General features: G+C 34.4%; 2 protein-coding genes across 17 annotated transcripts in view; both read right to left on the bottom strand.

The window, feature by feature from the left end:
• Positions 1-1,488: 1,488 nt before the first annotated feature.
• Positions 1,489-13,043, bottom strand: LOC109097697 (dihydropyrimidinase-related protein 2-like). 2 transcript variants are annotated; one of them, XM_042768059.1, is made up of 14 exons: positions 12,596-13,043; positions 8,640-8,728; positions 8,161-8,345; positions 6,953-7,115; positions 6,731-6,794; positions 6,038-6,118; positions 5,797-5,865; positions 5,606-5,726; positions 5,363-5,519; positions 4,913-5,054; positions 4,472-4,642; positions 4,110-4,289; positions 3,797-3,968; positions 1,489-3,296 (listed from the first exon to the last, which is right to left on the bottom strand). In XM_042768059.1, exons 1-14 carry the CDS (start codon positions 12,953-12,955, stop codon positions 3,205-3,207), a joined length of 2,046 nt encoding a protein of 681 aa, XP_042623993.1. In that variant the 5' UTR covers positions 12,956-13,043; the 3' UTR covers positions 1,489-3,204. The 2 variants fall into 2 exon arrangements, with proteins under 2 accessions (XP_042623993.1, XP_042623994.1); XM_042768060.1 differs by lacking the exon at positions 12,596-13,043 and adding an exon at positions 11,281-11,592 and having other exon boundaries at positions 1,491-3,296.
• A 2,777-nt stretch (positions 13,044-15,820) lies between these two features.
• The window catches only part of LOC109064803 (janus kinase and microtubule-interacting protein 3), a 35,147-nt gene continuing 24,764 nt past the window's right edge, over positions 15,821-26,203 (bottom strand). For 5 of the 15 annotated variants that reach the window (XM_042768044.1, XM_042768046.1, XM_042768051.1 and 2 more), the window contains 18 exons: positions 25,718-25,864; positions 24,410-24,541; positions 24,250-24,285; positions 23,827-23,898; positions 22,985-23,101; positions 22,782-22,910; positions 22,145-22,228; positions 21,044-21,106; positions 20,603-20,701; positions 20,386-20,484; positions 19,219-19,278; positions 19,039-19,104; positions 18,872-18,940; positions 18,099-18,176; positions 17,718-17,924; positions 17,466-17,531; positions 17,201-17,267; positions 15,821-16,351 (listed from right to left, as the gene is read on the bottom strand). In XM_042768044.1, the coding sequence (XP_042623978.1) occupies positions 16,311-16,351; positions 17,201-17,267; positions 17,466-17,531; positions 17,718-17,924; positions 18,099-18,176; positions 18,872-18,940; positions 19,039-19,104; positions 19,219-19,278; positions 20,386-20,484; positions 20,603-20,701; positions 21,044-21,106; positions 22,145-22,228; positions 22,782-22,910; positions 22,985-23,101; positions 23,827-23,898; positions 24,250-24,285; positions 24,410-24,541; positions 25,718-25,864 (1,632 nt within the window). In that variant the 3' untranslated portion in view covers positions 15,821-16,310. Of the gene's footprint in view, positions 16,352-17,200; positions 17,299-17,465; positions 17,532-17,717; positions 17,925-18,098; positions 18,177-18,871; positions 18,941-19,038; positions 19,105-19,218; positions 19,279-20,385; positions 20,485-20,602; positions 20,702-21,043; positions 21,107-22,144; positions 22,229-22,781; positions 22,911-22,984; positions 23,102-23,826; positions 23,899-24,249; positions 24,286-24,409; positions 24,542-25,717; positions 25,865-26,203 lie in introns of all 15 variants that reach the window. The other 10 variants (XM_042768049.1, XM_042768058.1, XM_042768055.1 and 7 more) reach the window with 3 other exon arrangements.

The raw sequence follows: 26,203 nt of genomic DNA, 5'->3' as shown, positions 1-26,203 counted from the left end.
CCGGAGTATGTTTTTGCTTTTGAGAGTTGCATGCTAAGCTGTTTTCACTTATTATTGCTATAGTAAAATTGCTGACCTTATGGCTGAATTTAGGGATTGTAATGGTTATATATTGCTGTTCATAAATTCTGAAAGATGTAGAACCACATGTAAACGTTTGTCCACATGCTTCTTATTGGGGGAAAAAAATACTGGGACTAATTACTCAAAATTACATTTATTTTAGTTAGTTTGATCAATACATGACATGACCAGGTGGGGGAAGAATTAAAAAAAAAAAATGCTTGCTGTTTTCTACGATTCATCAAGCCTGAGCTTGTTAATATAATAATTTTAACAAGGTAAAAAGGTTTTGTGGTCCAGAATCACATATATAAAAAGTTTGGGGTCAGTAAGATTTTAAGTCATTAATAATAAGAACAGAAAGAACATTAAAATAAGACCAAGGAATAATAGTAATAATAATAATGGGTTATAAAAGATTCAGAAAATACTTTTGGCACATAAACAGAGGAACTCTTTGCTCCTGTCAGTGTGGTGAAATTTTGCACTGTAAATTGTGTTTTGAGTTCTGACTGTGTGGAAAGAACATGATATGAAAGTTACTTTGGTTTAAGAAAGCTACCATTCAAAAGTTTGAATAAGATTTTTTTTATGTTTTTGAAGTCACCAAGAATGCATTTATTTGTTTTATCAAAAATACTGTAAGACAGTAATATTGTGAAACATTTACACTTTAATTTTTTTTTTCTATTTTATTTTTAGAAATGTAAATTCCTGTGACCAAAGCTGAATTTTCAGCATCATTACAGTTGTACAAACAGTTGTATTGTCATGACTGTAAATTTGCATGTTTTCTTATTTTGCATTTTTAATTCAATTCAAAATTCTGTAATGACATCATTCGTCACACGGCAAATGGAAGGTCAAGTGCAGAGGATTTGCAAACTATGCACAATATACATACAGTACTAATATACAGGTACTTCTGGAATAAATATTAGCAAAACTTTAGAATTTTTGCAAACAACACGCTTTAAGTAACACTATTGCGCTGTCATAGTCAGTCAAGAAAATACTATTACTACTAATAAAACTAATACTACTAATCATAATATTAAAAAAAATTAATTAACAAATTATAATGACCGAATCACCCCACCCCTTGTGGTCATACAATAATTCTGACAATGGAGACTTTTCACGGACTGAGATGCATTTACCTATATATATATATATATATATTAATTAACATAACGCTAACAAAGTTTATATATATATATATGTATACTGTATATACACTCACACACACACACACACACATATATATATATATATATATATATATATATATATATATATATATATATAATTAACAATGGTCTTCTATTATTTATTGTGAATACAACTGTGAATAATTTATAAAGATCTTAACAATAAAACTACATAGGTACTATAGTGAAATGATCAAAATGGCAATTATTCTTTAAACTTTTTTTTTATTATTGAGGACATGCAAACCATGCACAAAAATGAAAAACAAAATATATTTACAGAATGAACAAGAAGGTAGAAAAGACAATCCACTGATCGCTTTCTCTCAGCTTCACTGACCTTCACATTCAACTCTGGAATATCTCACGAAAGTTACATTAAATCTAATATAGAGATTTCCAGCAAATACCGGTTAAGACTACAAAAAGACTTGGCGATTAAATGCATTACAGGAATATAAACCTCAAAAGAATTAAAAAACGTTCATCTGGGTTCAAAAAGTGACTATTCCTCACAGTAACACATTGGCATGTGTTGGATCTGTAGATTGAGAGCACCAAACGTCATCTTAGAAACATACAAAAAATGCATTTCTGATTGCTGTATCTGTGTGATGAGTCTTAGCTTTCAAAACAAAACCGTAAATCATGAATGCAGTTAGAAGCAGAAGTCTACAATCCATTTTTTTTTCTCTAGTCTCAGATACAACATGGACAAGCCTAACAATAACAGTTTCTTTTTTTCTGTGTATCTTAGAACTAAGACCATCAGTGGGTAGTTCTTGATTTTTCTTTAAAGCACAATGCAACACAATCTCTTAAAGATGAAGTGTTATTTTTACATCACTACTGGTGCAGAAAACTGTGGAAGCCTGTTTCCACCATGGAATAAAAAATAAATAAAAAGGCTACTTGTGACTTCCCAGCAGGCACCTCGAAATCAATCTGACATAAAACTTTAGTCATGAAGACGAGATGCTGTAACATCATTTTAAATTCAGTTTGGACAGCAATTTCTTCCAGTGGTAATTGGGTGAAAATAGGAGGTTAATTCCCCACTGAAATTGATTTAATGTATATGTAGGCCAATATGTTTGACGTTCAATTTACATCAAATCAACGTCAAGTTTTTCACATCAGTTTGATTTGCATATTCTGAGAAAAAAGTCAGAAACTCGCAATTTTATGAGAGAAGTCAGAATTCATGATTTCATACACAGAATCCACACATCTCACAATTCTGAGTTTATATCTCATAATTCAGTTTTTTTCCTTAGAATTCCAAAATTGTATCTCATAATTCTGCTCCCCCCCACCCCCCTCAGAATTTCAAGTTTACGTTCCATAATTGTTTTTTTTTCCTCTCCAGACTTCCAAATTTACATTTTACAGTTCTGAGAGTTAAGATCTCATAATTAATTTTTTTCCCTCCAAAGTTTAATTTTCAGAGTTAAATTCCTGCAATTTAAAAAAGTATTAATTACCTGTTTTATTTAATTTAATTTTTTTTTTTTTTCTGTGGCATAAACAGGCTTCCATAGAAAACACACTTCCCTTTTTAATCGTCTCGTCTGAATCTATAAGTCACAGGAGGAAAGCACCGGTTAAAAGGCAGTACTAGAATGAGATTCATTCAGTAGTTCACAAACACAACCACTTGCCGTCTTTACGCCATCAATGCTACGCTAAAGCAGAATGGATTCTGGGTGACTGATAAAAGAGCATGCTACATTATGAGTGAGTCTGACCAGAGGAGAGGCAGATTATATAGTGAATATGAATTCATGGAAAGCTATAGTGAGTTGCTGCATAGCCTAGTGGGTTGGCAGTATGGATTTATTGCGATTAATATTTGCATGATTCAGGTAATAAAAAACTGGAAGCCGGAGGAGGCCGAACTGCTGTTGTTGGATCCCCTGGTGGACGTGGTTCATGAGAGGGATGAGATATTGGAACGGCCTCCAGGTGGCGCTACAATCTTCTGTGACGTACGCCTGGGGATGTGGTCATCCATTTGAGTGCCTTTGAGTAAAAACAACAACAAAAAAAACACCTTTAGTTTGGATACACAGAGCTCACCGTAATGAAAGCACGTCTGCATGAGCTCCAAATGATGTCTACTTGATTTAGGTCACAGAGAAAGAGACTCACAGATCACACACAGCACTACTTTTCAGCAGCATTGTTCTGGATGTACTTTACTCATTCTTTTTCTCCATATATATATATATAGGTGACTCACAGATCTAATTTTGAGCTACTTTTTTGTGGGTTTTTTTTGTACTTTCTTTTTTTTTTTTCTCCATATATATATATATTATAATGATCTTAAATTATTAATTTTTTTTTTATTAACACTTACCCAAAACGGTATATACTGTATGTAGATACAGTTAAACAGTACAGTAAAAAGTAAATAAATGCATAATATTATTATAAAAAAAACAAATGGAAACAAATGATATATTTAGAACCCTACTGTTTTATACTACAACAAACATATGAAAATCAAAGGTGCTTACCAGATAAAGTGAACCCAGATTGGTGCAGATTTCTAGCTGGTCCCACTGGGGTCTTTCCTGGACATGAGGGCCCTCTAGTGGACGGAGTGGCTGACATAGATTTGGTCATACTGATGACATCATGAACGGGACCATCATAGTTTCCTCTAGGAACACCACGAGCATCAGCCATCTGCAAAAAATAACAAATAATTTTAAAAAAAATGTACGTCTTGAGTCTTTTTAAACTTGAAAAGTCTGTGAGGGATTTCTATCTGTTATTTAACTACTGTGCTGAATAAGTCAACAGTCATAATCACACAGACATTCTTACCCTGCCTCGTGCCTTGATCCTCTTGTAGACAAAGTCCGGATAGGCTTTTCTGGGGATGAAGCGGCCTGAACCCTCGGTCACATTGAGATTCCCGTCCTCTAGAACGATCCTGCCCTGACTGATGACCGCCACAGGGAAACCTCGGCACTCCATTCCCTCAAAGATATTCACCTCCACTGTCTGCGGAGACACATAGATCAGAATCAGAACAGATTCAACAGAATTCTGATGAGTTTAGACAGAATCCAGCTGTAGAACACTAGAACTGTTTCCACTCTAAACCAATAGTTAGGTATTTACAGTGATGTGGGATAAATAAAATACCATTGTTAATAGGTTATCTTTTTGTGAAATTCTCCTACCAGATTGTGAGATTTGGCAGAAAAGGTTTTTGTCTCCTTGGTGTTCCAGATGACTATATCAGCATCCGATCCTACAGCGATTCGGCCTTTCCGAGGATACAGGTTGAAGATTTTTGCAGCATTTGTGCTCGTTACTGCAACAAAATCATTCTCGTCCATTTTACCGGTTGCCTATGTAACAAAAACATTATCGGAAACTGCAAATAAGACAATGCACTGTTACATACAAATGGAATTTGCAAGCATATGCACAGACGTTCTGTCTTTTGCTGTTCATGTTTGAACTCTGACCTGGGAATTCATGACATAATGGCTAATACAGGATCCAAATATCACAAAGAATGCAAACTTAAAGCTGTATGGTTTGCATCGTTGAAGTATATAATTTTTTTAACATCTTAGATGCATTATTTTTTATTTAGTTGAGAAAGAGAGACCTACCACAGCTTTGTCCCAGACGATGCTCATACGCTCCTCGATGCCGTTGGTCCCCTCCGGAATGAGGGTGAAGTTGTCCTTTCCAACAGCTTTCTGTGCCGTGGTGAAGGTGCAGTGAGCGCTGGCCGTCACCTGAAGATCTCCACTGAAACAGTTCATGACGGTCAGTAAGCGTAATGCTTTCTGAAGACTAAGGGCTGGATTTACTAAACACAGCAAATTAGGCCGCATTCCCTTAAAAGCGCAGATGAGAGTCAAAAGCTCTATGCTTGTTCTACTGTCAATGTGCAAATTAAAGAAAACAGTTGTAGTAAGATCATTTCCATTACGACCAATGCAATCTTACAAGAGCAGCGCAAATTAGTGTAGGGTCACAAACTAGCAGAGGCGATGAAAATTTAAGTGAAAAGCTCCAATTAAAAGCTGGTATGTGGCATGATTTTAGCTGCTCACCAGGACAGCAGTGAGCTGAGGTACTCCGGCGTGCTTGTGTCGGGACTGAGCGGAGGAGACATGACGAATGCAGCAGCTTTGGCCCAGTTTTTGCTCCAGTAGTGCGAGCCGTCCGTGCCCAGGCTGGCAGCAATTGGTTCTCCATAGATGACCATACCTGAAAATGAATCCATGCACATGACACAAACAATTGAGTCTTTGTGTATCTGTTACAGTATTATAGAGCTCTATCAACTCTCGTACCCTTTTTCCTGGCCTTGGCGATGACATCAGCAGCTGGTTTGCTCATCACCTTTGTGATGTAGAGAGGGCAGTTGGCCTGTTTAGCAATGGTGATGGCTCGATACACAGCCTCAGTCTCCACCTACAGAAGAACAGCAGAAGTGATGCTGATGTTCACCAGCGGTACAACAGATCAATCCCTCAAGACTAACCTCCTCCGGGTGACTCAGGACGTGTCCTTCTGGGCCAGTGATTCCCAGATCCAAAAGCTTCTTCTGTTCCTGAGGTTACAAACAAACCCAAGAATGCATTTAAGTATGGAGAAAGGAAAGAAACGAAGGTATATTTTGGAAAGGAAAGGAAAACAAAGGAAGGTATCTTTTGGAAAAGAATATAGTTGAAATGCATTAACAATTGAAGTAATGTAGATTAATGGTGACAAATCATGGTTACCTCCTCAATGATGTCACCGTTTTCAGCATGAACCTGTGCGATGGCACCCAGTTCCCTCATGGCACTAAACATCTCATAGATCTACAGACACAGAGAGTGTTAGTTCTTGGAAACAGGATCTATAAACCTACATTGCTAAATGTTCAAAAGTTTGGGGTCGGTAAGTTTTTTTTTTTTTAAAGAAATTAATATTTTTATTCCGCAAGGAGGCATTAAATTGTTCAAAAGTCACAGTAAAAACATTAATACTGTCATAAAGGAATTCTATTTTAAATTCTTTTTTTATATTCATCCAAATATCCTGAAAAAAAAGTATCATGTTTCCACAAAAATATTAAGCAGCTGTTTTCAACATAATCATTAACATTAATAATTGGAAATGTTTCTTGAGGAGCAAATCAGCATATTCGAATGATAACTGATGGATCATGTGACACTGAAGACTGGAGTAATGATGCTGAAAATTCAGCTTTGCGCCACAGGAATAAATTTCATTTTAAAAGATATTCAAATAGAAAACGTAATTATTAAATTGTAATAATATTTCACAATATTACTGTTTTTACTGATTTTTTTTTTTTTTGATCAAATAAATGCAGCCTTGGTGAGCATTAAAAAAAATCTTACAGACCTCATACTTTTGAACTGTAGTGTAAACATAGTCCTCTTTATTTTTATTTTTATTTTATATACCTGTGTATCAGAGCTCTGATACTTGTCCTTATAAGCCATGAAGATCAGGAAGGAGTTCACCCCTAAAACAAGAAACAGAATTGTGTTTTTATAATATAATTTATCTTTTTGGAGCTGAATGCAGAATGTGTTTTTATATGGTTAAAAAGAAACATAATAAAATAAAACCTAATGAAGAAGAAAAAAAAATTTTATAGTAGTAACTGATGTATTATATCATCTTTTTTTTTTTTAATATGATGCTGCTGCTCATAAAGCAGTTCTTGATGGCGGGTGATGTTGTTGTTGTGAGAGTAGTCACAGCACGACCTCTTGTCCGCCGTATCCCTCCACTGGTCATACGCTGCCAGTAAACTAGTTCCCGGTTCAGGCACAACATGGTCAACTAAAAGATGAGCAGAGCATGACGATGAAAAATGCACTTCATCTTCAGTTTGCATCTCAAGTAAATGTATCTTGATTTAAGGATGTTTAGGTATTTGTAATGGAAAACAAGACAAGAATTTTGAGGAGGATATTAAGTTTTAACAATGTGTGCAACATATAATGCCATGATCTGCTTAGATTTAAGACCTTTTTTTATGGCCTTCATTTGTGGAAGGGCAATTTTAAGACCTTTTCAAGACATGCAGAAACCCTGTTATAATTGAGTAACTACATGCATTTTGTACTTTAAAAAAATCATTTGTCACACTGAAGGATAACTGAAGTGAACGAAAAAAAAAAAACCTTCAGTAAAAGGTGATTAATAATAGTGAAAAGCAAAAATACAAATAGTCACTTTCACACAGCAAATTGCGGTAAAAATCCTGGATCCCTTTTCTGCATCACGTTTTCAGTTTACACAAGCAATTGCTTTCTGTCTTTTTATAGATAAGAAACTTTGCACACATTTGATTTACCATTGTGTCTCTGAAAACAAGTGCTGAATATTTTAAAGTGTTGTGTTTATGATGCAATTTACTTAGTATTCTCGTTTAAGGACCTGTTGCATAAAAGCAATATCACATAGAAATATTGAGGGAAAATGTTTAGTGTTCATTTGTTATCTACCCAAACACAGATTATTTGTTTAAAACTTCACCATAAAGGCAAGATTTGTTTTGTGTTTCACTATAATTTTAAATAATGCATTTAAACACAATGATTTCTGTGTCCTAAAATGACTTCATAGCAGTTCAGCAGTTCAGTGGCTTATCTGAGGAAAGTTAGGCAGAAGAGAAGAGAACAGACAGTGACAGCACTGTGACCCCAATTCAACTGATTTTATGAGACCTGACAAGCTCTTATGCCCTAATACTGTACAACACACACACTTTAGCAGAGACCCTCCTTTCTCTTCCACAAGAAATCCATTTTGAGTTTAATGATCTGATAACTACTGTAAGTCTTCTGCTCTGTCCTTATAAGATGTAGATGTAATGACATACTGATCATGGTGGTTCCTCCCATCAGAGCAGCTCTGGTGCCATGATAGAAGTCATCTGCTGGGGTCATGCCCAGGTGAGTGGCTTGTAGACAGGTGTTCACATCGATGCCTCCCGGGATCACAATGTGCCCATAGGCATCCACTGTCTTCACGCCGGTAGGTACAATGAGGTTCTCACCAATCTGCCTGCATGCCAGAATAATAAATCAATACAAATTGCAAGTGATATCCCTCATTAAATCACTTTGGCTAAAAGAATCTGCTAAATGAAATGTAAAATATATATAATATAATCAGGGTTGCCAAGTCTTGAGCTACTTTTAAACTGATGCTGTGGGTAAATTATACAGACCTGGCAACCCTGAATATAATATAATATAATATAATATAATATAAATTATCAAATTTTTAATGTAAAGTTTAGAATGTTTTTAAATGTTTGACTGGCTAATGCAGATTTTTTAAATAATGAAATCTTACTTAATGGTTCCATCTTCCATGTAAATGTCAGCATAAAATGACTGGTCATCATTTACGATTTTTCCACCTTTAATGATGAGTTTATCACTCTGTGGAGAAAAAAGAAGACATGCAATATGACGTTAGTGCAGCGTGATATTTTTAAAAGTTGTAAGTGATGTAACTTGAAAGTGATCATTCCATCACATATGAGTATACCATTATCATTTCTCATTTAAATTTGCATATTGCATATATTCTAACTTTTTAACACAGGTTTGGTGTTACTGACACCAAGAAGTTGAGATATTCAGTTTTAAGATACCCAAGAGATAATATTGAACTAAAATGCTTTGAATTTCACTGAAACCATGCTGACCCAGTTCCAGAGAGCTTTGGATGTAGATATACAGTCATTTCAAAGTACAAAGAGCTGTATAATGCATGCAAATCCTCCTATGCACTATGCAGCGTTCTTTAAGAAGCTAATCTGAGAGATTATATCATTCAAAAACCAGACATTAAAAAAATCCAGACAGAGAATACAAAAGAAAGATAACAGGCAACTCCATTCATCTGTAACAACACTTTTCTATCTACTTTATTATTCATGCATGACTGTTGTTTTGCATCAATGCACAGTGACTGACACTTTTCACTGTCCTTTTTTGCACCATTTCTGATGAGTCCAAATCACAGAACCAGTTACAGGGGACCAATGCTTGTTCAGTTACCCTTGGCATGGATCTATGCCAGGCAACTGGGCTTGTTAGGTCACCCAGGCGTGAGACATCATTCACGGTGCTGTTAGACAGTGCCAAACTCAACTCATGGCACAAAGTCCAAACAGAATTTTGTCCATCTCTAGAATTTTGCTAAAGGGTATTTCACCACATTCACTGTGCCGGGGTGGTGTGCATCCCACAGAGCTTCACTTTAATGCAATGTGACACTTCCACAGGCGGCTCATCGTTGGCACCGCCCAAATCCCTGCCTAGCATTTCCAATTCTGAACCACAATATTGCTTGAGTAGAGATGAGACAGACAGCGAGGGGGTGACACCAGGATGACCCTTCACCTTATAGTACTGAATATCCAGAGCCTTTAGTAAAGAATTATATATATATATATATATATATATATAATTACAGTAATTTGTATCACTTTATAATTTTTTTTTATTTTATTTTAATGCAAATGTTTCCAAATCAATATAATGCGGAGTATATGTGTGTTTCTGTGCTCTGAATGTGGGTCAGACAGGGAACTCTAGCTGCAATGCCAAACTGTGCGGAAGGGAATCGGATCCAATTTGGCCGTGTTAATATCACTCTTTCCTGGGTTTTCTCTCTGCTGCAGTGCACATGGATCCTCGCTTTTGAACCCTTTTACTGTCTATGTGTAACAAGGCGATTCCTAACATTCATAGTAAAATATTCTAAACGTAATTAATTAATGAAACTATGTAAAACACCTACAAAAGGTTATTAAAAAAAAAAAAAAAAGAGTGTAAAAGAATATTTTATTCTTGGTCACAGTTATGATCAGTGGGAAACTGTGAAAGAGTGAATTTACCCATTCACTTTACCACAATACAGTAACTATGGAAAAGTAATATTGTAAACTTATTATTTGTAACAAAATAATAAATAAATAAATAAATAAATAATGTTAATGGTTAAAAAAACTGTAGCAGAATATGTGCATCAAAGGGTTAATTTTTTTTTATTAACAGGGAAATTGTTAAAAAAGTACAGTACATGTTACATGTACTGTATATGCTATGGTGTGATTCCTTTAAAGGCATATTTCACAGGCTATATGTTTGTAATGCATAAGATTTTTTTGTAGGCTAATATATATATATATATATGTAATTATGTATGTATATATATATATATATATATGTGTGTGTGTGTGTGTGTGTTGTGTGTGTGTATATATATATATATGTATAGATATATATATATATATACACACACACACACACACACACACACACCACACACACACACACACACACACACACACACACACACACACACACACATATATAAAGGCTCAACATTCACAGGCATATATGGCCTGTGAAATATTCCTTTAAAGGAATCACAATCCCACCCCATAATGTCTGTGAAGGGACAGTGCTCATGGGCAGGGCCCCCAGACAAACGTCTAGGCCGGAGAAGAGAATTCAACGCTAACGACGTGCGTGAAATTCTGACATTTTGCGTAATGTGCGTAAATGGTGCAGCGACTGTATTACAAAGCCAAAATGCTTATATTATATTTACGCATATGTCAGACCGACCGGTACAGAAATGAGCCGACATGAATGAATGAAAGACACAATGGACATGAGATACCGGGAACAAGCCGCCGGTTCCGCCGCCATGGCAAATTAAACACACATTATCACTGAAGCTGCGTTTTTATTCTTTTTTGTAAGTTTGTTTGATTGTTTTATTGATTATTTTAGATGTTAAAATGTTTTCTCAGCAGTGTTTGGAGGACAGCAGGTTGTTGCCGGCGGCGGAGGAAGCTCACCCTTGACTGCACAATAAAAGCATCCTCCTCCTCCTCAACATCACCGTGTCTCCGTTAGTGCAGCCAACATGCATTCACCGGTGGCCTCGGGTTTTAATCGCTAACATTTCTTACCGTCACGCGAGGGGTGTTCTTCTTGCCTGGGAAAGACATGGCACCGGTGTGGGAGCAGCTTTGATTTCCGAGAACGCGAGCTGGGATGGTGGTGATGATGATGACGATCGGATCCGCGCTCACGTCAGAATAAAGGCGTAGCGACAGGGCGCGAGGACGGGTGTCGGGATTCGGGGTGTAGTTTAGTTTGAGATTACCGGGGTTCAATAGTCACTGTAGACAAAAGCCCTCCAGAGCCCCCACCCTCTGTCTGTGTCTGCTCACCATCTGCTGCTTTAGTATTCACACCCCATTCTGCACTCAGGGCGAGGCGGAACCAACAGAAGAACCCCAGGTCCAGCCTCTACACACATTTCTAAAAAAAATCTTTTGGACTTCCACAAATTAACTCATTTAATAACAAACTAGCATGTTATAAGTTTGTAGGTGGGAAACGACAAGAGTTTAGAATTGTTCACTTTACCATAGTTACAATAAAGTAGTTTGACCACGATTAGGAAAAGATTATTATTATTTTTTTTTAAGTTGTAAATGAACTAAGATTTTTTTTTTTTTTTTTTACTACATTTTACACGAATTTTATTTCACAATTTTCACGTTTATTTCAATGTGTTACCTTCCGTTTTTTTGTAATTATTTGTGAAATTTACGAGCATTTTGTTTTAGTATAATAGGGTCAATTTAACCCATTGATGAGCGATTTTTTTTATTGTAATGTACAAACTTCAAGAAGCACAATTAGCCTAAGTCACAACGAAAAAAAAAAATTAATTAAATACCCGTAATAATTATGCACATTAATATATATATCCACTATCTTAGGGAAAAATAAAAAACAATACAAAGTAAAATATTCCAAATAACTACTTTAGCTATTTTTGAATTTATCATTATCAAATGTAATTTTGAATGCAAGCCCGAATGGTTAAAATAACTGTATTAGACGCCATCAAAGAGTTATTTATTTATTTTTTACTAATAGCGAGAGTTAATTTTATTTATTTATTACTTTTGAAATTGGAATGATATTGTGCATACAAATATAGGCTACATACACTCACATATACATACATGCATATTCATTACTATATGTACGTATCTATATACACAATTAACATATCTCCTGTGATCTTTTTATGAGAAATTACAAGTTTCACTTGCTTTTTTAATTTTATTTTTTTTTTTTATAAAGCTTTGACATAAACACGATGCAAACCGGAATTAAATAGCTACCAAGTTAGTATAATTTAAACTGTAGTGAGCGGTTATGATATAGACAATAACACACAGGGATAGTTGAAAGAGGAGTGATTACCTCTCGTCGGCCGATATGCGCGCGCCCGGGTTCGGTGGGATAAACGAGGGTCTGACCCTGTGAACTGCGGGACGGTGTGGGCTGCGTTCGGCTCGGAGCCGTTTGACTCACGCTGCTGAAATCACTCATGCTCGAAGTGTCGCTGAAATTATCCCTCTGATCGTCCACTCGTCCTCGAGGGTTTCTCCTGACAGAACTAGGGCTGTACGACTCAAAATTCAAGGTTTTATTCTCAAAAGCTCCTTCGATGTTGCAGAACATCCCTCCGAACTTCACCCGGGGTTTAGGGCTGTCGGTGCCCAGTCTGGACAGCAGGGAACCCTGGTCATCCTCCTGGGGAAGGAGTCTTCTCTCAGCCATGGCTCACAGAAGAAATATGAAGCTTGTTTGAGGGATCTTTGCGCTGGTATTCCAGAGATACACTTCCACTGAGAGAGAGAGACAGACAGGTGCTGTTACAGGAGCTGTCCAGAGAGGCGTGGTGCTGAAATCCTCCACTCACTGGATTAGGAAAGACACGAGCTCCCTCGAGATTAAGGTAAATCGATTGTTTTACAAACAGTCATCAGAGAGAATCAATACAAAGTCCTGTTTCTGAATCTGTCTCTTCAGATTATCTCATTCACAAAAGTGTAAGTGTGAAAAGGGTACACTATTGTACCGTTACAATATTCCTCTACTTTTAAATTGGCTTGAAAGTCAAGAAGTCAACAAGTTTTATCTATCTATCTATCTATCTATCTATCTATCTATCTATCTATCTATCTATCTATCTATCTATCTATCTATCTATCTATCTATCTATCTATCTATCTATCTATCTATCTATCTATCTATCCATCCATCCATCCATCCATCCATCCAGGTCTTTTGTATAACAAATATTTTAATGTTATTCATAATTTGCACAAATATAAATTAATACGAGGTCATGAAAACTGCATGTATAGTGATATAAAATATAGATATTATATGTAATGATATACAAATGCCATGTCCTAAATTGACATACCTTGACATACTGAACTTGCATTGAAAATATTACAAATAAATGTTCATATAGATTTCAGAGCACTCTTATTTATTTTGTGCTCTATGAAAATCATATACAAAAGTAGAAGTCAGCACCATATCACTTTAAGCAATTCATATGTGTATGACTTTCATACACCACCAATAATAATAATAATAATAATAATAATAATAATAATAATAATAGTGCATACATTACACACATTTCTAAATATTTTCTATCAATCCTTTAAGAAATTGTACGTTGTAGTGCAATATATTTATATGACTTATTCACAGCTGGCATAATGCTTATAGTAGGTGCAATTAAAACTATTGTACTGACAAGCAATGCCTTCAAAAATGAGCTAATGGGTTACATTAGGAAGAAGTGTTGCAATTCATGTCAAAAAGGCAGATGCCAAACACACCAAATGCTTGCAGATGTCGTTTACAGTGTGTCTGGTCTCATCTGTGCATGTGGAGATCTGGGAAAGTCCATCTGGAGGCTTGACGATGTGCCCCATATGCCGAATGCCTCTGGGAGTGAATGTGTTAAAACACTTTACAGCCAGAATGGATCATATAAAAGCACAGTAGGTGCAGTCTAACAATAGCCTGAGAAAATAGGGCTTGCATTTCTAATATATCTATCTATCTAATAAAACAGATACATGATTAATTTCCATTAATTTCCATTCATACCTGACCAGAGAGATGATCTCACCATTTCTTACACGTGTGGAATCTAAACAGATCTATAAAATATATCATCAATAACATCAATATGCAATGAAACTGTGAAAAAAATAAAATCACCAACAGTAACAGACACAATCAATCATAAATTCATAACCAATTTTAGCAGCAGAGTGCATGTGTGAATAAACTAAACATGCTGTTTATTTCCATATCAAATGCTCTTTTTAAATTCACATCATGTAGCAAAAATGGGCTTTCCTGCATGTTTTGTAGATAAGCAGAACCTTCAAAGTTTGTGATCATAAAAGATTTTCAATTCTTTATTACTAAAAAACACAAAGGACTCCTGGGTATCTGTGAGCTGCAGCCCATATTCCAGAGCCTTCCGCTTCCTGGTTTTCTCTTTGATTGTAAGGCTGTGGCATTTCTTAGTTGCAGATGTAACAGAGTGAGATGGAAGCAGCAGCCGGAGGCAGAAAACCTAGATTTTACCACTATCTCCTCTCCAACTTCACTATCTCTCTCTTCCATGCCAGAGCTGAATTTTACCTGACAGGAAAGTATATGAGGTTCATAACATGATGAAGTTTTATTAGTTTAGCTCCTTAAAAAAAGAAAAGAAAAAACCCGCTCAAGGTGTGTGCAAGACCTCAATATTGATTTAAAACTTTTTTAGTAACCTTTTAATATGTACTGCACTAAAATATTTCTAAAGAAATTCCGTCAACTAAGACTTTCCAATACAGTGTTGCAAATTTGTCAAAAACCCTTATAATTTTAAATTTAATACCGCTCTGTAGCGCCCTCTACTGACTGAACTGCTGCTGACATTAAAGACCACCTGAGTCCTCTTTAACTAAAACCTTCTGGACAAATAGATAAACTGAATTTGCATTCAGAAATAAATAAATAAATAATAACAGCAACAACATATTTATAAGATCTACATATATTATCTTTAGTATATATAACTTGTTTAGATTTATTATTAATACTATTATTATACAAGATTTATATTATTATTATTATATTTATTTTTTATAATATTATATATATATATATATTTTTTTTTTAAATATATTATAAAATTATTATATTATCTTCATTTCAAACTATTATAATTCATTATTACTAATATATTAAACTAAGATACTATATATAAAGTATAGCATATAAAGCATTTTCATTAAAATAGTATTATTGCTGTTCATTAGTATTACTATTTTAGAGTATTATTATATACAACCTATGTATTTTTATTCATTCACATTTCCCAACCTTTAATTTTGAAAGAAATCTAGAAAAAGGACTTTGAATTACTCTCTGTTTTTTGCCGAAGTACAAAAATATCATAAATATTACGTAAAAGTTTAATTCCTCAATGAACCATATTCAAAGCATGTCCAAATCAAGCTTACCTTACACAGTTTCTGTTCAGAGGCTCTTCTGTACCTCAGAATCCACTGTGCCACTTTATTTTCAATGAACAGTAAATGACGCAGAAACATCCTCTTAGTTTTCCAGTCTTCCTCTGAGAAATTTATTTGTAACATTGCTCCTGTACATTAGAAAACCAGACAATTTTAATTCCAGGATTAAACCTTCAGTTCCATTTCTCTCAATGCACAGGAGCGGGCGAGTGCCACCACGCAAACAGCAGACGTACTGTACCACCAGGAACTGAAGCAGAGTGAGTGTAAACAGTGGGAGGAAGAATTTTAACGTAACACCTCTCATTCCATCAGGCTTCCAAAGGGAAGCAGCCTCCAGCACCACCTGCTCAGCAGGGAAAGGAGAGAGCGTTTCAATTTAAGAGTCCTTAAATTCCACACGCACAGAGGTCACACAAAGCAAAGTTCAAAAGGTCAGGAGGATAAAAACAGTTTTAGTCCACAAGGATGAGAGCACCATATTCCATGTCCATGTTCCAGAGTTGATGTGAACAGTTTGAAGTCTCGTATCAGCGCAGAAGAGATGGCTGGGACACCTGATGACACGTGTGTCACCCTCCTCTGGTACAGAAGAACACTTGAGGCCTGTGAGCTAAACAAAAACAACATTTACACTCAGAACCTGGTGACATCTAGATCTATCTATCTGTAAGATATATATTTATTTATTTAGATATTTGAAAGAAGTCTCTAATGTCCACCAAGGCTGCATTTATTTGATCAAAAATACAGTATAAATACTACTATACTATAGTTTTAAATAATATTTTTTTTATATGTTTTTATTTTTTTTAAGTAATTGTTTTATGTTTTGAATATATTTTAAAAAGCAATAATGCAAAGCTGAATTTTCAGCAGCCATTACTCTCGTCTTCAGTGTCACATGATCCTTCAGGAAGTGCTGCTTCATATTTTGTTTTTTGTTTTTTCAGGATTCTTTTTGTATATGTATTTTTTCATGATTTTTTAAAGAATAGAAAGTTCAAAAGAACAGCATTTGTTTGAAACAGAAATCTTTTGTAACTTTATAAATGTATATACAGCCACTTTTGATAATTTTATGCATCATTGCTAAATAAATGTATTCATTTCTTAAAAAAAAAAAAAAATCTTGCTGACCCAAAAACTTTTGAATGGTAGTGTATAACAAATAACACAAAGCTTTTAACATACAGTCTTCAAATCTTTTTATATTGTCCTCACACTACATAAGCATACTAGTAATCCGTCATTCATGAACGATTCGTTCATTGCGTCTGTCACGTGGCAAATGAAAACGAAAGACTTGGAAGGTAAAGTAATTATTCATGTTCCCTGTAAATTATGTTTGGCTGCATTATGGGGATTTCTTAATTTGGAATATGATCAAGATTACGTAGGTGGATGTGATATAGAATATTTATTCTTATAATCTAGTGTGTATGAAGTTATCATGTACTACCGGAGTCCAATGAGCCGCATGGCACCGTTTCCTGCATTCTGGAAGAGCTACGACCAAAGAATGAAGGCTAAAGAAAAAAATAAAAATAAAAATAAAAACTGAACATGGGAACAAAAACAAAAGACAAAAAAACAACAACACCACAATGGAACAAAGAGGAGAGAATAAATAAACATTACATTTTGACTGAGATAAAAATATTATTACTGTAGATGATTGTACTGACCTTGACAGAAAATAATAGATGAGTGATCTATATGATTACCTTTTCTTCTAGTTCCTTGATCTGTCGTTTCTGTGCCTCTATCCATTCTTCAAGCTCTTTTATCCTCTGATGGGATGAGGAAAAACAGATCAATCAACAGTAACACATGGCCAATATTACACACACACACACACACACACACACACACACACACACACACACACACACACACACACACACACACACACGTTGCAATAAAAATAAGCATGATCACATTCACTTCTATTTCTCATATTTTATAGATGTATATACCGCTTGAGCATGTTGTAGCAGTTCCATCCTCTCTCTGAGTATCTGTGAATCTCTCTCTCGTAATTCACTCAAGACCTGCCTCTTCCACTGATCCACAGCCCCTCTCAGCGAATCACGGTCCTGCTCGGTCAGCAGCTCGGACACCTTCCCACCCGTCTCCTCCAGCTGCAGAGCGTCAAACAGCATCGCCTCCAACTCAAGGATACGCTGAGAGAAACACAGAGGGGTGTGGGCCAGAGATGGCATGCATGCACCACCAGGGGGCACAGGAGGACAGAACTGCATCTCATAATAGAGTAAAACTCCTCTGCAGTGCTTGAGAATAAACCATATGGATCACTGGCCATGTGTGATCTCTTAAAGATGATGCACAGTCCTTACCTTATGTGCATGGTCCAAAGACTGCTTTCTGTAGTCTAATTCCTCGTCTAAATATCCTTTTTGTTTGCTAAACAGCTCCTTTGGAGGAAAATGACAAGAGGAAATAATTGTTTTGATGTAAAAACACATTAACAAATGTCATAATGCATGTATTAGTTAGATTATTAGTATTATTATATAATTTAAATTACATACACATTTTTAAATTAAAAATGAGTTTGTTAGGACCATTATTATTTTTTAAGTATATATAGTCATGATATTAATCATTTACCAATCCGACCAAATTCCAATTATTACATTGGAAAAAGACTAAACAAAACAAAGCAAAGCAAAGCAAAGCAAAAGAAAACAGAATAAAACAAAATACAAAAAACAAAACAAAAACACACAAAAAAAAAGCAAAGCAAAGCAAAGCACAGCACAGCACAGCAAAAGAAAAGAAAAGACAAGAAACAAAACAAAAAAAAAGCAAAGCAAAGCAAAGCAAAGCAAAAGAAAACAAAAGACAAGACAAAAAAAAAATAAAAAATCAAAACAAAACAAAAAAAAAAAAAAAAAAAGATAAAATATGTAAAGTATTTATATATGTAATCAGAGAATCTAATAAGAAACATCAAAAAATCAACAGTAAAATGTTTGGAATTTGGGGGAAAATTTGTTTAATTATAAACATTTTGCATAGGCTTAATGTTCTTATTTATAAAATTATTATTTATTTCTAAATAACTTATTGTCTTTTAATTGGGGTAAAATAAGTAAGAAGAACTTACCTTTTCACTTTCGATGTCTAGCATTTTCTGTTGTAATGCTGATTTGGTGACTTCGATTTGCTCTAACCACTGGACACAACAGATACGTCAAAATACTTATAAAACCATCATTAAAACAGCATGAAATTAATATGAAATATCAATAATTTAAAAAGTATGACTCATACCTTCTCTGCTAATGTTAATACTGTTCTGGCATGAATAACCACCACTTGCTCCTCATTGGTCAGATTCTGTGCGTGACGTCCAATGAAAAGACGAGACATCAATGGCAGAGATATGCATGTGTACCAAACACACCCAGGCATGTGTTAAAACACACACATTTACATATGAAATCAACATACACTTACGGCGTTATCCCCCAGAATATCGAGTTTCTTCATCAGCTCTGTGATCACAATGTCCTGTGGTGTGAGAAACACTTTAATTGAGATATTAAACCAGACATCAGCAGATTAGATCTGTGCTGGATCACTCACTGTAAGTGTTTGGTCTGATATCTGAAAAACGTGTAGAAGAAATGATTTTGCAGCTGATATGTGAGATACAATTCAACAATCGCCTTAAAAGAATTTAAATCTAGTCAAATACCTACAGTAGCTGGTGTTCTGTGCCTCTGCTTTTCATCAATGTCTGGATTTTTAGATAATTGGTATAAAATATATTATGATATCTTTAAATATCATAATAGCGTTGTCAAGCTATGTGGGGTAAGTTGTCACAATAGAAATCTGCTGTTTATTTGAAAGAACTGTTTTTTTTTTAAACTATGTATAAAGAAAAAGGCACAATCTGTATTTAAAATGTGTTATAATGTATAATGCAATATTATATAAAAAGATTCTTTAAAAAGATATAATCAGTAAAACAATTATGAAAACATAAGGTAACAATAGCAAATTGTTTTTTAATAGAATATGAAATACAACAAAGCAAAATATATAAAAATAAAATACCTGTACTTAACTGTGTTATATGTAAGGTAATATAAAAATATTTCTTTGAAAATATTCAATAAGTAAAACAATTGTAAAAAACAAAAAGGTTACAACATTAAATCATTATTTAATAAAATGTAAAATACTATGTACAGTAAAATGGCAAAACATCTGTATTTAAAATGTGTTATGTGTAGGATAATATAAAAACATTTATTTTAAAAGATTTAATAGATAAAACAATTATGAAAGCACAATGAGTTAACATTATATAAAATCCTTATTTAATAAAATTTTAAATACAAAATAAAACGGTAAATATCTGTATTTAAAATCTGTTATATATATGAAAACATAAGGTAAGATATTAAAACATCATTTTTTTTTTTTTTAGCAAAACTTTAAATTAATGAATGTATAAAAAAATACATTTGTTATTGTATTTTAGTCCCAGTATAATTGTGACAACTTGCCCCAAACTGATCATTCATTATTAAAACCTTATAGTTACTTGTGACAACTAGCCCCGGTCTCTCTATGGAGACATGAGGCATATGGTTCAGGGTAACTCACAGCAACACCCTCTGCCTCACAGTACAACTGCAGGGGACTCGCGCCCTCTGCAAAATGGATATTCTGGAAGTTTATGGCTGGAGATCTTCTCTCTCTTTCCTGAAGAAACATAAGAGCATCATTATTATTCTCACAGACCAATTCTTCTGTTCCAGAAGTTTAATAGTTGCAAGCACACGATAGATTTTGGAGTAGAAAAATCTTCAGTCAGACTCACTTCAAGTTCAAGAATTCTGAACTCCAGGAGTTCGTTTTGGTCTTTTGCATCCTGAATTTCATTTTTCAGTCTCGTCTCCTCTGTCTCCATATTTTTAATCTGGGAACAAAAAATACAAAGTGTGGGTTAAAAAAAAAAAAAGGCAATCTGACAGGAAACCAAATAAGCTGCATTCACTGCCTGAAATCAGCTTCATGAAATTAATTAAAAACCAATCTACTGAAAGAGGGTCATTTTTCGGATCACTCCTGTAATTTGGCGCCATTGTAACTTGAATAAAGAAACGTTTTTTGTCTTTACAACGAGTTTTCCAAAGTCATACAGGTCAGACTTTAACAACTTCAACTGTGTTATTAATAGAAACATTTTAAACAAAGAAACCATGCGCTCTGATTGTGATGTTCGTCTTCCATCAGTCTAATGAACATGAATGTCACCCACCTTTTCCACAAGCTCTTGGTTGCGTTTATACAAAGCTTGTTTCTCCTCAATCCACTTCATATCCTGAAAAAGGCATATAATATGAATGCAAATGATTTGAATAATTCGAAGCTAGCAGATCTTTTCGTGTAAAATCCTCTATAACACTCTCCCAGACTCATTCTCCTTCAGTGCATCTCTGGTCCCAGAGCAATTTCAGCCGCGCACGCAACCCTCACAACCCAGACTGATGCATGACCAGCACTGCTCACATTATATAGGATTAGGGTTTTAGGGTTGTCATCATGTGTGTGTAGTGCCTTATAAAAACCTTGATTTAGACTATAAGCGGCCCTCAGTTGAAAAAAAAAAAAATATATATATATATCTATATATATATATATATATATATATATATATATATATATATCTATATATATATATATATATATATATATATATAATATATATATATATATATATATAAACTGAAACTTCATCATCTCTCATCAAATTACACTTCTTTCAATGGGGTCAAAAAGTTCCACAGCAAAAGTTTGGTTTTCTTTGTATTATATTCCAAGAGTTTGATGCTACTATTGTGTTTGAACATGCAATAGAAAGGAAAAAAAGTCACCAAGAAACTGTGCATATGTGAAAAAGTGTTATCGTCACAGTCTTTAAAGGAACAGTTGAAAGGCCATCCAAGATGTGAATGAGTTGATTTCTTTATCTGAACACATTGTTACATAACTTGCTCTCTAATGGATCCTCTGCAGTGAATGGGTGCCGTCAGAATGAGAGTCCCACACAGCTGATAAAAACATCACAAACAATAATCCACAAGCAATAAATCAGTTAACACCTTGTGAAATGAAAAAATAATCACTTGTGGATTATTGTGATGTCTTTATCAGCTCTTTGGACTCACATTCTGACGGCACCCATTCACTGCAGAGGAACCATTGTTAAGCAAGTGATGTAATGCAAAATTTCTCCAAATTTTTTTCCGATGAACAAAACTAATCTACGTCTTGGATGACCTGAGTGGTAAGTAAGTTTTTGCCAAATTTTCATTCTTGGGTAAATTAATTCTTAATCATACTAATGCTGGTGTTCTACCTGTCCCTGATGACTTAGAGCACACTCCAGATCTGCTATTCTGGTCTGGAACCGGATCAGTTCAGCCTGAAGCTGCTCTCGAGTCTAAAACAGACAAAACAATTGTAAATTTTGCACATCTGTAAAGAAAAAAAAAAAGAAAAAGAAAGAAATTTAAACCAATTTTACTTCTGCATATTTCTGAGTAAATTACTACATTTAATTAGGAAACAAATGTAGGGTGGGACTGTGCATTAATTAATCATTCACAATAACATCGAAAACATGCTTAAAGTAAATGGGGTCTATTTTGATTTCATGGTGACGTTGATTTTTTTTTATTTTAATTTTAATTTTTTGTCTTTAAAAGTTAGATTAGGAAAGTTTTGAGAAGAGAAAAATACAAAGGTTTTGTGAAGCTGGATTTTGTACCAAAGAGATATTATTACAGATATTATTACAGTCACCCAATGACTGACAAACTGTCCTGTCATTTGTCATGGTTGAAAAAGCTTTTATGGTTATGCCACAGTGTAATATTACAAAAATAATCATATTCGTATGAACTATACAGCCATCTGCTAAGAGCTGAGAAGTTGTTATTGTTAAGAGAGTGAATATATAAATATTTCATGGCTGGGATGTTTAAATGATTTACCTTGACCTCTTTCTCTGCATCAAACGTTCCTCCCACCTGCTCCTGCAGGAGCGCGTAAGCTCGCTGAAGAGCCTGATACTCCATCGTCAGCTGACGGAAGCGCAGCTCAGTCTCCTCCTTAAGCATTCCCTGAGCACAGAGAGATGACAGGTTTACGGTTATAGTTTACAGACACTCACAAACACAGCCAAACACACATGCACCTCTTCGAGGTCATCGTCTGGCGTGCAGGGCGTTCGGTCTGTGTGGTAGGAAATAGAGGAGCCGTCCGAGTCTATAGAGCCTTCCTCATCATAGCCAAAAAACGTCTCCACCACCGGCTATGGAGAGAATGAGAGAGAGATAAACCCAAAGAAGTTTAAATACACAGAAGGTAAGGAAAAAGAAAAAAAAATTAAAAAAAAAAAAAAAATACAATTATATCTATATATATATATATATATTATTTTTTTAAATAGTTTAATAAATGATAAATTGGGATTTTATTTTTCATATTATATAATAATGTAAATATTTCTTGATTGGTGTTAATTGTTGCGTAAAAAAAAGACATAAAACATCACCAGGATTCATCAATGCAGTGGTGCTTAATCATAAAATGACAACAAAATATAATAATTATAATGATACATTTTAATATTAATATAAAAATAAATGCACTTTCAATGCATAATTAAAGTATATTAATCAGTTCATAAAATATAAACAAAAACCTAAAACAATAATAAAGTAAATATTTCATACATAAAATATTATTATAAAATGAATGCATAATCCATGCAAAATTATTCAAAGGATATGATTATCAAAACAAAATAAAATATAAGCAAATAAAAAATAAAATAATACTATATTTAAAGCAAATATTATATACACACTACGAATGCATAATTAAGAATAATGTAATGTATGAACAATGCAATTAGTATATAAGAATGAGACATTACATTAAGCAGTAATGTAAAATAATAATGTAATTATTCTATTTTCTGCTGAAAGTGTGTATGAGATGTGCATGTGTAGTTCAGTCCTGATGCCTGCGTACCCTACAGGTTCTGAAGGGCTTCTTCCTGCGTAGGCTGTCCTGTCTCCTGTATCTCAGCAGCATGTCTCTCTCCTGAGAAACAAGATCAAAATAAGATTAAATTAAAGAACAAAACACATTAACTTGCATCAGATTCTCTATCATACATGAACAGCTCATTTCTATAAAGTACAAGGTGCTGCTTCCACTACACTTCCAGTTTTACAGAAAGAAAGAAATGCATGCAACTGTATTTACATTATGTCTGAACATCACATACACTACATTACTCACTCATTTCAGCTGCTAATATCATTTATAAAGTACAAGGTGATTTTTATTTTAATCTTGGTTTTTTTAGGTAATATTTATTGATTTCATTTTTCATAAAACATATTTTAGCATTTCACAGTGTGAATATTTCCCAGAAGCAAAATGACTCACTATCACACTCTTCACGTATCCAGCGGTTTCCAGCGCCTGGAAATGAAAACAGGCCGATCAGAGAACACAAGACACAGTTTGCATGTAGAATTATTTTTCTAAATTGTGGCTTTTAAAATACTTTTTTTGTGTGCATCCATGTGTGAAGAAATTCTGCTACCTTGGACAGATCGTCGATTATGTTCTGTTGCTCCAGCACTTGTAGTCTGAGAAACTCAATCTCTCTTTCCTCTTGACTCTGATCCAGATCGTTCAAAGAACTGGGCCGGCGTATCGTCCCAGCCTTCTCTCGCTGCAAATTAAAAACTCATTCTTCATGTCAAGTGACCGGATGTGTGCACAGAGACTGCTGACAGATAATTAAATCATGTCTGATGAGTTGTCATAATGATCAGATCATTTAGACATGAACAGTAACAAGGCTGGGTACATGCTGGATGCTGAACGGCTCAACCAACAAATTTTTTACATGCAGACACGGCCATGTTACATAAAGATTCTTCAGTATTCAAAGCTAATGTTCTATGCAAATAGTGTAAAGTCCACCTGAAAAGACTACTTCAGTATCAAACATATAGAAACATCTATAGGTTTATGCAGTAGAATAGGCAGATGGATGTTCATTTTGTCATTTTGTCATTTTGCAAATGGCCAATTATGTCTAATAACAATGCAGCACTTGTTGGATATAAATTAACCAATGCAGAACAGGCTCTATCAGCCTCCCCATCCTGCATTTACTGTAATTTACAATACGAATAATTCTGATTTGTTCAAAAGCAGGTGCATTTATTTAATACAAACAATAAAACTGCATTAGCAAATAAAATACTAATGCCTTTAGGAAAAGTCGAGGTCGATTGAAATAAATGCTGTTTTTAAACCTTATATTTATCAAAGAATCCTGGACGTATTATGGTTTCTGCTAAAATATTAATCAGCACAGCTGTTTTCAACATCGATAACAATAAGAAACGTTTCTTGAAATCAGCATATTAGAATGATTTCTGAAGAATCATGTGACACTGAAGACTGGAGTACTGATGCTGGAAATTCAGCTTTTCCATGACAGAAATAAATTCTATTTTAAATTAAAACCATTGTTTTAAATTGTAATAATATTTCACAATATTACTGTTTTACTGCATTTGCATTTTCAATTAAATAAATACAGCCTTGGTGAGCTTAAGAAACTTACAACTAACTAAATAAATAATAATAATAAAAATTACTGACCCAATCAACTTTTTTTCATCAGTATTTAAGAGCTTTAACTGTTTTACTATATAATATTTTATTTTAATTTTTTAAAGTAATTTTGCCTTCACTAGTTCATTTTAAATGGTCCTGTGGCATAACAATAAGTTCTTTCAAATAAAAACATTCTATGAAGTCACTAAATTAAAATGGGCTCATGCTATGCAAATACAGATACGGATATATTCAGTGAGTTGTTTCGCTTCATTACCATTTCGATGTTCTCCTGTGTGATGAAGTGCAGTTTGTTCTCCATGCGTCTCAATGCATGAACCAGCTCCTCATTCTTGCGGCTGAGACGTCTGTTCTTGTCCAGTAACGGCTTATACTGGCTCTCAGCTTCACGGAGACGCTTTAACTGGGCACAGAAACACAAAGAAACAGATTGTAAAAAAAAAATAATAATAAATAAATAAAAAAACTGCAGTGGCAAAAGCATGCAGTAACCCTAAACAATATTTCGACCCTTGACGTCAAATAAAAGGCAGCTGTACTAGTAATGATTTCAGAAAATACTCTTACTAATGAAACCAGTGAAGTTACACATTTTGAACACAACACAATATTTCAAAATGGTTAAATAAAATGTGTTTTTGCAAAATAAACTGATTTATACTGTACTTTGAAGAGCCGTCAAGCAATACATTTCACCCAATCTACTGTATGGAAGTATACTTGACTGTCTAACTAGCTGGAA

This window comes from Cyprinus carpio, chromosome A12 (genome assembly GCF_018340385.1).
Source record: "Cyprinus carpio isolate SPL01 chromosome A12, ASM1834038v1, whole genome shotgun sequence".
NCBI lineage: Eukaryota > Metazoa > Chordata > Actinopteri > Cypriniformes > Cyprinidae > Cyprinus > Cyprinus carpio.
The sequence above is the reverse complement of the archived record's forward strand: the minus strand, read 5'-3'. Positions and strand labels throughout refer to the sequence as shown.